This window comes from Muscardinus avellanarius (genome assembly GCF_963383645.1).
Source record: "Muscardinus avellanarius genome assembly, chromosome: 15".
NCBI lineage: Eukaryota > Metazoa > Chordata > Mammalia > Rodentia > Gliridae > Muscardinus > Muscardinus avellanarius.
The window spans coordinates 84,249,722-84,263,845 of record NC_137801.1 but is presented as its reverse complement, the minus strand read 5'-3'; the positions used below and the strand labels follow the sequence as shown (position 1 = coordinate 84,263,845).

The 14,124-nt window shown below is 47.3% G+C and overlaps 1 protein-coding gene across 1 annotated transcript in view; it reads left to right on the top strand.

The window, feature by feature from the left end:
- The window catches only part of MAP4K4 (mitogen-activated protein kinase kinase kinase kinase 4), a gene marked incomplete at both ends in the record, with an annotated part of 175,091 nt that overhangs the window by 145,620 nt on the left and 15,347 nt on the right, over positions 1-14,124 (top strand). Inside the window, 8 exon segments of the mRNA XM_080711647.1 lie at positions 849-935; positions 1,516-1,734; positions 3,088-3,249; positions 6,039-6,272; positions 7,361-7,467; positions 9,232-9,383; positions 10,050-10,147; positions 13,739-13,993. Coding sequence (XP_080567773.1) covers positions 849-935; positions 1,516-1,734; positions 3,088-3,249; positions 6,039-6,272; positions 7,361-7,467; positions 9,232-9,383; positions 10,050-10,147; positions 13,739-13,993 — 1,314 coding nt within the window.

Genomic DNA, 14,124 nt, shown 5'->3' with positions numbered 1-14,124 from the left:
TCCCATTTGAGCCTCATACAAACACCTTGAAAATTGGAAGAGATTGTTACATTTTTGTATCCCAAAAGAGGAGATTGAGAAAATGGGAGGTTGAGAGGTTGAGGTCAGAGCCGATCCTCGGGGAAACCGGGCAAGGCCTCCTAACCCCTCTCCATCTCCTGTGCATGCAACTTCAAGGTACGAGCTTTACTTCTTTACCTAGTGGACGTGGCTGCCTGTAGTCACTGTGACAGAGGTTGCTTATTCTCTTCTCGCTGGAGAAAGCCATCCTCATCTGTGTGTGTGCCCCTCACCCAGAGCCTGCGCCTGTTCCTTTACAGGGAGCTCCCCGCGTCTGGTATTCCCAGACCGCGGTTTTCATCATGTAGTCATTCCAGGTACTTTCTGAATCATCAGAGAAAGTATAAATCATGTTGTTTTTTAATATTAACCACTTTGGGGGTCCGTATTTCAAAACTTAGTGAACCAACCTTGTGTTAACTAATGACCAACGAGCAGATATTACCACCGAGAGCCCTCCGATCTTTTCTAATAACTCTCCTTTCTCCGGAGTCTATCAGCCTTGAAAGGAAGGCGTCCTCTGAGTTTTTGCACCATCCCCGGCCGCAGTCCTAACAGAGGCTTCGGGCTCCTTCGTGCATTTCGCTGGAGTGCAGGAGACTCTGGGTCCTGCTGGCCAATATGCAGTCGATGGGAAAATCCTTCGCAATACATCGCGTGTGGATTAGACACTCGCTGAATGAATTGTCACTAGCGATGACTGGAGCCGTGGGCCTGGTGCTCCACGCAGTTGGTTTCGATGCTTTCTTTTTGGGTAAATTGATCGCTGGGTAATTTCTGTGTGGCAGGAGTATATCAGGCGACAGCTAGAAGAGGAGCAGCGGCACTTGGAAATTCTTCAGCAGCAGCTGCTCCAGGAGCAGGCCATGTTACTGGTAACGCCCCGCCTCCGTCCCGGGCCCCAGCTCTAGGCTCGAGCGTCCCGCCCCAAGCCAGCCAGCCGCGCTGCGCACCAGTCAGCTTTGGTTATGCCGTGGGCAGCCAGGCTCAAGTGGAGGCTTCTTCAAGGTTACTGCTTGGGACAGTGCAAAGTGACTTTTATTTATATGCTTACTTCCCATGAGTAACTGTTCTTGTTTGGTAACTAGGCGAGGTTTTGAACAGAACCAGGCATTCAGTGGACACACTAGAATGCTCGGGGCTGTAGGCTCAAAACTCACGCCGTGGGATTTTTTCCTAACACATACATATCCACCCCTGAAACCTCCATTCAATTGAACTCTGTCTTAACGCTGTCCATTGATGTTAGAGTTAGCAAGTGCTGTCACATTTTTCCACAGGTAACATGCTATTTAAGATCCCGCTTATTTTGCTTTGTTAGAAAACAAAGGGGGAAGAATGTGTTGTCTTAAAAAAAAAAAAGAAAAGAAAAAGAAAACCAAGTCGAGAACCTATCCAGAGAAGAGGCGAGCTCTCCGGTGGCCCGCAGATTGAGTGTTCTGTCCCTCTCCCAAGGAGTGCCGCTGGCGGGAGATGGAGGAGCACCGGCAGGCGGAGAGGCTGCACAGGCAGTTGCAACACGAACAAGCCTATCTCCTGTCTCTACAGCATGACCACAGGAGGCCGCACCCGCAGCACCCGCAGCCGCCGCCGCCACTGCAGGAAAGGAGCAAGCCCAGCTACCACGCTCCCGAGCCCAAAGCCCACTACGAGCCCAGCGACAGAGCTCGCGAGGTACCTGCCGCCCTCCGGGGCTTAGTCATGGGTGTCCCGTGGGCTCTGATCTGGGAAGGAACGGGCCGGCTGTCCAGAACTGAGATAGGGTCGCTAGTGTGCGCCTCGGGCACCAGCCAAAGACTTCCCTTTGTTTTCAGGCTGGTGGAGGACTTGTCCAAAGTCTCCTGTGGAGTGAGAGCTTTTTCCTTAAAGGACCAGGTGTCTTAGTTAACAGATCTCAGCCAGAGTAATTAGAAGCGAAACCAGACGAGAAGCCTGTGTGGCAGAGTCATCCTCAAAAATGTCAATGAAAGACATGGTGATCCGGCTCACTGTTTTCTCCAAAGCTAGTGAGAGGGGAAGCGTGCCTCTAGCTGGATCTGTTTCTGAGTCAGGGGGTGCATTTGGGCTCCGAGTTGGGTGGCAAGGAGCCCCTGCCCTGACCCTGGGCCAGTGGGGCTGCCAGGCTTCCCGGAGTGCTGCGTCCCGGCCTGTGGGTGGCGCCCTCCCGCTGCATCTGCCCCAAGGACGAGTATTCCTCTTGTTCTGAAATGCCTTTCTCTTTTTGGAGGAATGAGTCACATTTGGGATTCCTGATCATAGTGGGGTTTTTGTTTGTTTGTTTTGTTCTGTGAGGTACTGGAGATGGAACCCAGGGGCCTTCTACCTCTGAGCTACACCCCCAGCCCTGTTTTCTCTTATTTTGAAACGGTCTCACTGAGTTGCAGAGGGCCTCACTAAGTAGCTGAGGCTGTCCATGAACCGCAATCCTCCTGTCTCAGCCTCCCTAATGCTGGGATGACAAGTGTGCGCCACCCACACCCAGCTTGATCATAGTGTTTTAACATGTGCCTTTAGTTGGTTGTGACAGATTAATTTTTCCCCAGTTTATCATTGTATCCATTACTAAAACCCTGGGTACAGAGATCTTAAGAGACCGCCTTGCTTAATTTACATCTTCAGAAGTATTTTATTTTTGCCAGGCGTGGTGGCGCACGTTTGTAATCCCTGCGCTTGGGAGGATCGCGCAGGTTCGAAGCCAGCCGCACTGGCTTAAGAGACCCTGTTTTCAAATAATAAATAAGTATAAAAATAGGTCTGGGAGCATAGCCCAGAGGCAGGAGGGTTTCCAGGAACCCCAGTACCACCAATAAAAAAAAAAAAGTACTTTATTTTTTCTTGAATCAAATCCTAATCCTACTTTATCTGCCTTTCCTCCTGCCCCCAGCTGCTTTTCTCTTTTCTTGTAGCTAAAAAAAAAGAGCGCGTGAGCGAGAACGAGGAGGGAGAACCTCTCAGAGTCCTCTGACTTCCCTTTGCATCTCTGCTTGCCCTACTAACGCCGTTCTGTCTTCTAATCCTCCGACACAGGCGGAAGATAGATTTAGGAAAACTAACCACAGCTCCCCCGAAGCCCCGGCTCCGCAGACGGGCAGAGCGTTGGAGCCGCCAGTGCCTTCCCGATCAGAGTCTTTTTCCAATGGCAGCTCCGAGCCCATGCACCCTGCCCTGCAGAGACCGGCGGAGCCACAGGTAGCCACGGCCAGCCTTGCTGCGGGGGAGACGCATGCGGTGGCTGGCGCACCAGCAGCCTGTCTGTAGCAGCCACACCCGGTTCACGACCCCTTTCAAAAGGGAGGCGCGGGAGTGGCTTTAGACCAAAAGAGGACGTGAACTCACTGATAGAGAAGAAAGGATTTTTTTCAATGATTTCTTCTTCTTTTTTTTTTTTTTTTCCCTATGTGTGTCTATGTGGTTCCGGGAACGGAACCCAAGGGCATTCTACTTCTAAGCTATACCCTCCAGCCCTGTTTTTATTATTTTATTTGGAAATAGGGTCTCACTAAGTTGCCGAGGGCCTCAGTAAATAGCTGAGGCTGGCAGTGAATCTGAGATCCTTCTGTCTCAGCCTCCTAAGTACTGGGATTACAAGTGTGCACCACCACGCCCAGATTTCTCTAACTTTTTGCCTACCCTTATTCAGATGAGAAGTACCTCCTTCTAAAACAAAGATTTTTTAGTTTAGCTTTTAGACAGTTCGTAGTAATAGCACATAAAAGAGAACCAGAATGGTTTTCCCCAGTCACTTTAAAAGTAAAGTTAGGTCCTTGAATGGTCTTTAAAGGGCCAGTGATGCCCCTGAATACCTGCAGAAGTTTTGAATTGTCTAACGGTGTACTTGTTTTTTTTCTTAGAAGAGGGCCTTTTATCAGACTCTCAAAGGGTTTAATATCCAAGACCATGATCCAGTGGGTTAGTCATGGCTTTTCTGAGGCCAGGGCACAGTGTTGTGAGTAAAACAAGCTATAGCTGGGCCCAGCGGTACATACCTGTAATCACAGCTACTTGGGAGGCTGAAGTAGGAGATTTGCAAGTTTGAGGCCAGCCTGGGTGACTTAGCAAGATTTTGTCTCAAAATAATAATAAAATAATTATAGTAATAATAATAATGAAGGGTTGGTAGTGTTGCTTCGTGGTGGAGCACTTGCCAAGCAGGTGTGAGGCCCTGGGTTCAACTCCCGGACCCCAGAGAGTGAGAGGATCCCATGCCAGGAGCTCCGAGAGTCCTGAAACACTGCTTCTTGTTTCCTTCCTGAAAATAGTTGGTGCTTAGACATTTCCTCCTCGCCAGTGTGTAATCCAGACTGTTGGAAACTCAGGTTCCTGAGCCTGGATGTGCTTGTCACCAGTGTTTGCATGTGTAGGGGACAAACGTTTGTGCTCTTGGGACAGAAGCAGCAGGGGTGTCCTGCAAAACCATTTACACAAGGCTTTGAACGTGCTTTGCAGTAAATAATCTTTTGAATGTTGGGGAATGTCATCAGGGAGAAAAAGAAAGGAGGAGATCAGAGTGTGCGGGCACGGGGGCCTTGCTAGGCAGCTCACGGGCCCCAGAGCGCCTGGCCTGTCGAGGGCTCGGCGGCTCCAGGGGGCTAAGAAAGGAAAGGAAAAGACGGGAAGAGGAGGGCAGGCGAGGGGAGGGAAGGAGGCCACAGAGTGAGCAAGGGACACCTGTATGTGGACAGCTCTGCACTCTCTGTGCAATGATATTTGAGGATTACAAAATAAAAGCTTTCGTTCTGCAAGTTCACCTTAACCCAGATAGAAAATCTTTGTCTATTTGACCACCAAGAGTAGACTATGGGAGGTCTTGAGTTAATGTAGCCTCGTTTTTGTTCCCTGACTAATTAATGTGGTTCCTGGAGGCACTCCTCCCAGCCTTCCTATTCTGAGATTCCTTTTGGCTGAAACAGATACCCGTGAAACATTGTTCGGGGAAAGTTTTGTTCACGCGGGACTCTTAAATCCCAGTGTTGACTATGGTTTCAGTTAATACTTTTCATTTTTATGCTTTCTCCCTGAACGTCTTAAACATTTTAGAAGTCTAGGATTGTAACCAATAACTGGGATTACTTGAATCATACCCACAAATCGTACACCTGGAACTAACTCTGTATCTAACATTAGTGAGGTTAAACAAATAATGATTTCCAGGTTTTATTCAATACATTGATGTAATAGATGTGTGGCTACATTTATGTAAATTGCAATGTTGAATAATTATCTTAAAACAGCAAGATAGAGCTTAATGAAAATATTTTATAGATTATTTCAGAGATTTGTTTCCCCAGTTTAAAAGCAACCGGATAACTCAGTTGACAAGTAATTGTCATATTTCTTGAAGTGTTAAGTGGACTACTTTAACAGCAGTCAATGCAGAGATTCCATGGTACTGAATATGTTTAAAGAAATCAGTCCTTTATTTTCCCATAAAGATATATAAGTGTTTAACATTTGGACGGAATAAGAACAAATGTTGGTAATGGAAAAGCTGACAATTTTTAAGTTCAAGTCCTGCCGCCTGTCAGAGCATGAGGGGTGTGTGTTGCGCCTTCCCTGGGCTGTGTTCCGTGGCCTGGAGCCCACACTGCGAGGCCATGGCGGGTCTGCCTGCTTGGCTGCCTCTGTCCCGACCTCCTACCGTGCCCGCCTCTGTCCCCTCTGCTTGGCCGTCACTGTGCATGTGATCCAGCGTCCCCCTTTTAGCGGGTCCAAGAACCGTGACATCTGCTGCTCTCTGTAATTGTCTGGATAACGGGAGTTTCCCTATGAATGTACATTTGTTCTCTTCTGCATAGCGTGTTGCCCTCCCCACCTCTTCCTTCAGACGTGTAACTGGTTGACTGCTCTGCTCACCCAATACTGTGCCGCCCCAGCCTGCATCGCGCTCTTGCCAGCTCTTGCTTTGGAATTGGTATTGACCAGAAAAGCCAGTTTTATGCAGAACGCATTGAATGTTTTGTGTTTTGTTTTCTCGTAAGGTACAGTGGTCCCACCTGGCATCTCTCAAGAACAATGTTTCCCCTGTCTCGCGATCCCATTCCTTCAGTGACCCTTCTCCTCCCAAATTTGCACACCACCATCTCCGCTCTCAGGACCCATGTCCATCTTCCCGCAGTGAGGGGCTCAGTCAGAGCTCTGACTCTAAGTCGGAGGTGCCCGCCCCCGCCCCAAAGGCTTGGTCTAGATCAGACAGTGACGAGGTGCCTCCAAGGGTAAGGAGCAGAAAGACAGACGTGCGCTGCGTTTTCCTTGCGTTGTTTTAAAGATGCAATTTATTTTAACGAGGGGGATGGTGACGTCACCAGAAAGAGAGAGGCAGTGAAACTTCAAAGGGGCTTTTTATGGTGGGGAGAACGTTCCAGAGTTAGGTAGTTATGTATTTGGTCAGGCACCAATTAGCCTTTTATTGCTGATGTGAACTCTGTACCGTAACATAAGCTAGCAAAATGATTTAAGAGAAAACCTATAAAGTCTATGGTTCTGGAACTAATAGAATTATAACTCATAAGTTATACAGAAGCCATACATTATTTTTACAAAATTAACCATATCAAAATTTTTAGAAAAGTCTTATAAAGAAATACATGGCGTGATTTCATTCGAAGCGCCCCCTCATGCTTTAGCACGGGGCCGTGACTATCTTCTGGATTTCTATCTTTTTAATAAACTCCTTTAAATCTTTAAAAAGAAAAAAATCGACACAAAAATTATTACAAAAATGTTTTTAGGCCGGGATGTAGCTCAGTGGCAAAGCGCCTGCTTTGCCGGTGCAGCGCTCTGGGTTCCATCCCCAGTTCCAAAAAGACAAAAAAATAGACCCCCTGAAATGAATTTTTTTTTTTCAGTTATTCAGTGGCAAGATTAAACAAAAGGGCGCGTTTTTGCGTGTTTTTCCTCCACTTGGAGTTTGCTTCCTGAGCATTTCCTGCTTCCTGCCAGTCTTCGCTTTCTCCTGATCCATTTGTAGCCCGTTGTTTGGTTCCGTGAAGCTTATTTTCCCGATTCTCACATTTTCTCAGCAAACTGCTGTTACACGCCCCCCCGCCCCCGTCTGCAGCCCAGACGCCACTCTGGTGTGACGGGAGCGTAGCCAGGCTGCGTCTGGCCTCGTGGACGCCTCCGACTAAATTTTTCCCCCACCATCGTGTCAGTGGAGGGCCAGAGGGGGACTGGGGTGGGGTGGGGGTGGTAGGGAGCCAGCGTGAGGTGGACTGGGATTTTAGAATGCATTTCGGTAGGGAGAGGTTTGTGCTCCAGCCTGGGTTTTCAATAGCTTACTTGCTGTCTTTTCTACCTGAAGGTTCCTGTGAGAACAACTTCGCGATCCCCCGTTCTCTCCCGTCGGGATTCCCCACTGCAGGGCGGTGGGCAGCAAAGTAGCCAAGCAGGACAGAGGAACTCCACCAGGTAAGTGAAGAATGAAGGGCGGGGGGCGGGCCGGCCCTGTGCCCTCCCCTGCAGCTGGGTGTCGTCTGTCTTATTAAAGTGCTCGGAAACGCTGGAATTCTGGGGGCACGGAGATGATTGCAGATGAGAGATAGAATTTACAAGATTTTCTAAAGGATCAGAAGCTCTGCTAACATTAATAACCTCAAACTGATCTGCAGTAAAGAGAGGGTTTGATTCTGGGTGTGTATTACAGTAATTCTGAAATGAAGACCACTTGTCTCCATAAAAGTAAGTGGAGGATACTGACTGGGAAGGAGAGAGCTTTTGGGAGACTTGTAATGGGGCGGGGGGGGGGTTCCATCTAATGGAAGTTGTGAAGCCTGTGGAATGTTGTACAAATTACAGCCAGGTGACCAGAGAAAGCCAATAGCTACTTGATAGTCTAAAAAAACTAGTAAATCAACCACATAATACTCTTTGTGAGTTCTAAGGCAACTCTGTTTAATGCTATAGCTGTTAGCCAAATGAGGCTTCTTAAATTTGATATTAATTAAAGTGAAATATAATTGTCACTTTATTTCCTTTTCTCCCCTTTTTTGGTACTGAGAATTGAATGTAGGGGCATTCTATCACCACATGACCCCCCCCCCCGCCCCCCAGACCTTTTCATTTTTTTCTATTTTGAAATGGGATCTCACTAAGTTGCCGAGGGTGTCCTTGGACTTACAATCCTTCCATTTCAGCCTCCCAAGTACTGGGATCACAGGCCTGGGCCACCACGCCCTTTCCTGCACCAGCCACATCTCAAATGTCCCGGGGCCACGTGTAGCTCGTGGCTGGGCAATACATCCCTAAGGTAGCCCATCGCTGCAGGAAGTCCATTGATTGGCACTGTCCTAGGGGCAGAAGCGATCATTACGTGGACTGTTTTGTAACTTGTCCGTCGCTGAGCCTCTAAGGCTGGTCTTCTACATAATCTTGCTGTAATTTGAAGCAGTCAGGTGGGCTGCAGAGCCCCACAGGACCAGGTAGGACTGTGATGTTACTCTGTGGCTGCGTGCATCCGTTCACAGCAAGAAACTGTTTGTGGCCTGTGTTTTCTCTACCATTCCCCACACAGCTCAGTCAGGGAGTGTGCCTTGAAAGTTCAAGGTAGAGAGCTGCAAGGGACAGGTGAGAGCGGTCAAGATACAGAAGATAATTTGGGGTGTAATTAATACATAATTGGGCGTAGTATGTAAGTGGAGTTTTTCTGAGGGCCAGGCGTGGTAGCGCACACTGGTAATCCCAGCATTCAGGAGGCGGAGACTAGAGGATTGCAGTTCGTGGCCAGCCTCGGCTACTTGGCGAGGTCCTTCGTAACTCAGTGAGACCCTGTTTCAAAAAAAGAAGAAGACTAAAAAATGGGGCTGAGGGTGTAGCTCAGAGGTACAGTGCCACTGGGTTCCATCCCCAGTACCGCAAAAAGAAAAATAAATAATAAAAAAAAAGAATTGAGTTGTGGCTATAACAGAAGTGATGTTTCTGACCCAACAGTTACCTTTCATCTTACACCTGGTGAAGGCTTTAGGTTTGCTAAGGGAGGATAATTATTATTTTTGTTTGTTACGGTATTAGGGATCAAGTCCATGAATGGTGCCATTACAACGTCCGGGAGATTTAATCTTACGTGCTGTCTATACGCTGCTCTCCATCCCTGCATTCTGCACATGACGTGTAGTTTACAGTGTGGTACTGAGTCTTGGAATGATGTGCTAACCGTTCTCTCTTCTTTGCCCACAGCAGTATTGAGCCCAGGCTCCTTTGGGAAAGAGTGGAGAAGCTGGTGCCAAGGCCGGGCAGTGGCAGTTCCTCAGGGTCCAGCAACTCAGGATCCCAGCCTGGATCCCACCCTGGGTCTCAGAGTGGCTCCGGGGAACGCTTCCGAGTGAGATGTAGGCCACCTCTTCTTTACTCTTTCCCCGAACCACTTTGGGCTATGCTCAGTTCTTCTACTGGAAGTCCTTTACCAGTAGAAAAAGAGCCATGGCTTACATCTAGGTACATAGCACAGAGCAGTGCCTTAGTGTGGGTTGCTGATGGCACAGGTGGACATCATAATTTTAATCTAAAGCTAATTTTAAAATTAATTTTAAAGCTAATTTTGAGGACTTGACACACGCCTAGCACCGAGAACACTTTATCATTGAATGTGATTAGCTGACCTGCCTAAGGTCATCGGCTAAATGTCTGAGCTGGCTATTGAACCCGTCTCTTCCGGGATGGACCCAAGGCCTATACTCTCATCATTACTGGTTGTTGATACCATAATGGTAATAGTGTGAAGGCTCCCTCCACCGTGTTCTTGCCATAAGACTGACCAGGCATGTAGGTAAAGCCGAGTGGGCTGACGGAGGATCCTGAGTAAGGCAGGAGAAAGACTGCCAGAGTGCCGTAAGGCCCCTAGGTCCCAGGGTTCAGACCCACCTGTGGCCATAGTGGAGCTCACGGAAGTGGGCAGTGAATAGGGGAGGCACAGGAGGCTAGGTGGGCTGGGGCAGTTCTGTGACATACACCAGATGTTTATACGTTCTGCCTCTCTTATCTCTTGAATTTCACAGCATCCTCCAAGTCTGAAGGTTCTCCATCTCAGCGCCTTGAAAATGTGGTGAAAAAACCTGAAGAGAAGAAAGAAGTGTTCAGACCTCTCAAGCCTGCTGTAAGGATCACACCAATCACTCTCACTTATTTGGGCTTGGGTGAGATCTTGCTATAAAAATGTGGTTGAGGAGTTGAGGTTATAGCTCAGCGGTAGACCGTGTGTTTAGTGTACGTGAGACCCAGCAGTACACCTTTAATAAAAAGAACTAGAGACACAGTCATTCCTCTCTGCTGGGTTTCTCCCAGATATGAGGAATCATAAGGAATGTCTTAACTTCACACACTTCTATGCTTTCTCCCGTAGGTATCTTATTTCCTATGTAAAGTCCACAATAAAAGGAAATTTTTTCCCCCAGTATTTGAAACATACATTTTATGCTCAATCAGATTTACCAAGAAGTGCAGGAAAAAGTATAGTTTTTACTTGATGAAATTTCATTCTAAGAGAAGAAAGGCCTTTTTATTGTTTTGCTTGGCATTAACTTTTACTTACTCTTGATGAGTTGGACATTGGCGATACTGGCTTTTATAATTAGTGTGTTTAAGTCACCTTTGTAAACTCACCTGCTGCTTAAGTTCTGCCTTTTGGTGCCTGGGTGGTGGCTGTGACTGTTCCTCATTCTTCCTGTCCTCCTTAACATGTTCACTGGTGGTCTTAGTCAACATTTCTCATGGTTATAATCTAAAATGATCAACCACACAACTTAGAAGAGGAAACCGATCACAGATTTGGCAAATTTCAAGTTACAGTTCACGTTAAGCCAGATCTGGGGAGCTCAGGGCTCGGTGACATGAAGCAGAGACAGGGAGAGAGCTCGGCTCTGCTCTCAATGTCATGGAGGCTGGAAGCAAGACAGAGCAAGCATTGGGGCATAGAGACACAAACACAACCCTAAGGCCACATCCCCAGGGACCCCACCTGCCCAGGTTACCACGAGTGACTCCACTGCCATCTCCATGACTTCACATCAACCCTCAATGTTAATACATGAGTTCTTCAGAGGAGATTCCATATCTAACCGCAACATTCCGCCCCTGGCCCTTGAAGAACTCAGGACCATTTCAGAATGCAAAATACATTTGGTCCACCTCCAAAAGTCCCCATCATCCCTCAGTAAGCCTTACGTAGAGTTTCAGGACATGGGCAAAATGCCAGTACGTTTTTTGCCAGAATATAATATGCGTGGCCTCTACATTTCCCCATGGAATCTTCTTTGCCCTCTGAAGTCTCCTGAGTAGTCAGCTTTTCTATCAGCATTCTGGCTTGTCCAAATTCCTCTCACAAACCAGTTCCAAAGATGCACAAAAACACATGGTCACACAGGTACGGCAGTGACCCCACTTTTAGTACCAGTTTCTGTCTCCGTCAACACGCTCATTGCTCTGATCCAAAACAAATGACCACACAACTTAAAGGAAGGAACATTTATTTGCTCACAGTTTTTGGAGATTTCAGGGCTCAGTCTCTGTCAGGGAGGATCTGCAGCTTGCCGCCATGGCAGGAAGCAGAGGGAGGGAGAGAGCAGGCAAGGGGGTTCAAAGGCACAAGCACCGTCCCTGTGGCCACACGCCTAGGAGGCCCCTCCTCCAGACACATTGGTTCTGAACATTAATACGTGAGTTCTTCAGGGGACATTCTTATCTAACCATAGCACTGGCCATGTAACTGTGAACATGTGTTTTAAGTTTGAGTGTTTTTATTTCCTGCTTGAACTGACTTCTGCGCCTCTCCCTTCTCCTTGTCCTGCGCTCCACCTCTCTGTGCATCCTTCATCAACGATGGCTTCTCCGACTCCACGAAACTGCTGCCATCCTGAAGGGCGACGTGGTAAGCCCTATTTCTGCAGAGTTCGGCCTCTGACTTAGCTTGAATTCTCCTTGCTCAGCTTGCATTTTCCATCTTTTCTAGGATCTAAACATCTTGAATTTTTATGACTTGAGCTTTTTTGGTTGGCACTGGGAATTGAGCCCAGGGGAATTCTACCTCTCAGCTACACCCCTAGGCCTTTTTATTTTGATTTTGAAACAGAGTTTTGCTAGGTTGTTGAAGGTCTCACTAAATTGCTGAGGCTGGACTAAACACCTGTAATCCTTTTGTATTGGCCGCCCAAGCACTGGGATTACAAGTGTGAGCCACCATGCCTGCCAGCTTTCTTAATGCAAAAATTTGCTCCGTATATTTATTATTGTTAAATTGTAGGGTTTTTGAACAACTATTTAAAAATCTACGACTATAACCATGAAATAATTATCAGGACTTTCTACCCTATACTTCAGAGGCTCAAGCTCAAAGATAAACACCTTCTGAACTGCAGAAAAGAACCAAGCTGGAACTGCTGAAAGTAAAAAAGAAAAATACTTACATAGTCTACTTTTAAAAGAAATTACTTTCAAATAAAAACTTTATAGCTGGGCGTGGTGGCTCACGCCTGTAATCCCAGCATTTGGGAGGCTGAGACCTGAGGATCATGGTTCGGGGACAGCCTCAGCTACTTAGTGAAGCCCTCTGCAACTCAGTGAGACCTGGTTTCAAAATAAAAAGAATCCAAAAATGGGGCAGGGGATGTAGCTCGGAGGTTGAATGCCCCTGGGTTCTACCCCCAGACTCCCCCCCTCCCCAAAAAAAAAATCTTTATGTAGAAAGATGAAGTTTGGACTTAAATGAAAATATGAAGAATCATTCTTGAAATTATATTCATTGCATTGATGGGAATCTTAAAATATCTCAATATAGAAGAATAAAGGGAAATAGAGCCCTTTTGAATACATTTTAAATGGATTCCTTTTTCTGACGTACACATTGACTGGTGATATTAATGGGGAGACGTAGCTGAGCTGGACGGAGGGGCAGTGGGGCGTCCACCTTGCTTTCTGCCCACAGCACACATGGGGTCGCTGCCGTCTCTCTCTGTAGTTCATGGACTGTTATCAGGAATGTGGCAAGTCAGTAACAGCAAAGTAAAATGTGAATGGTGTACTGGTACACACTTTACACCTGCACCTTCCTGTAGGATTGGAAGTTTTAACAAATATTGGAGGAAAAAAATGAAGTGTTTTAAATTGAATCTGTTTAGCTAGACAAACTTATTTGGTTTACAACTCCCTTTCCAGGGGCGAGGTGGAGGGGGGGCTACCTGGTGCTTCTCTGTTAATCTACCACCTTTAAGTAAATAAAAGATGTAGCGATAAGTTTCTGTTCCCTATGTATCTGTTTTGTTCCATCACCGCAAGGGGGCGCTGTCACCTATTTTTTGAAACCTATGAAGTAGACGCTTGCTTTCTGTGTAAGTCCCCTTAAAATATTTTTGTCATGTAGGCAGATTTCTTAATAACGAAGCCCAAGGGTCTGTCTATACATTTGTTGATCTGGAATTTTATCTTTATTTGAAAACTACAACAATAAACACTATTAGCGTATCATACACAGATCATTAGGTTGTGAGGTTTCTAGACTTTGCCTTTTCTATTTTTAATCCATCTTTTGACTCCTTTCCCCCCTTCTATCAAAGGCTTTATACAAAACTGGCAAATACTCCACAAAACAGTTAAATGAAACTGACACCGTGGCTCGCCATTGAGTTGCCTTTTCCTGTTGTCTTCCGTTTTCCTCTTTTCTAACTCCCTTTCTCCTCTGCCTCCGTGCGTTAGGGATCTGACTGCCCTGGCCAAAGAGCTGAGAGCCGTGGAGGACGTGCGGCCCCCCCACAAGGTGACGGACTACTCCTCCTCCAGCGAGGAGTCGGGGACGACCGACGAGGAGGACGAAGATGTGGAACAGGAGGGTGCTGACGAGTCCACCTCAGGACCCGAGGACACCAGAGCAGCGTCAGTCCTTGGTGTATTTAGCGGGCGCGTGGGTTCCTACCGAGCCTCCTCTCTCTGGCCCCCAGTTTTTCCTGACCCTGTTGCATGCGTCTGAGCTTCGGGGCGGCACTTCATGGGCACGGGGGCCGACTCGGGCCCCCCCTCTGTGCCTGTTGCGTGTCTTACCTCCCCACGCCCCGCGCTTGAGCATGCCCGTCTCGTCTTTTAAGG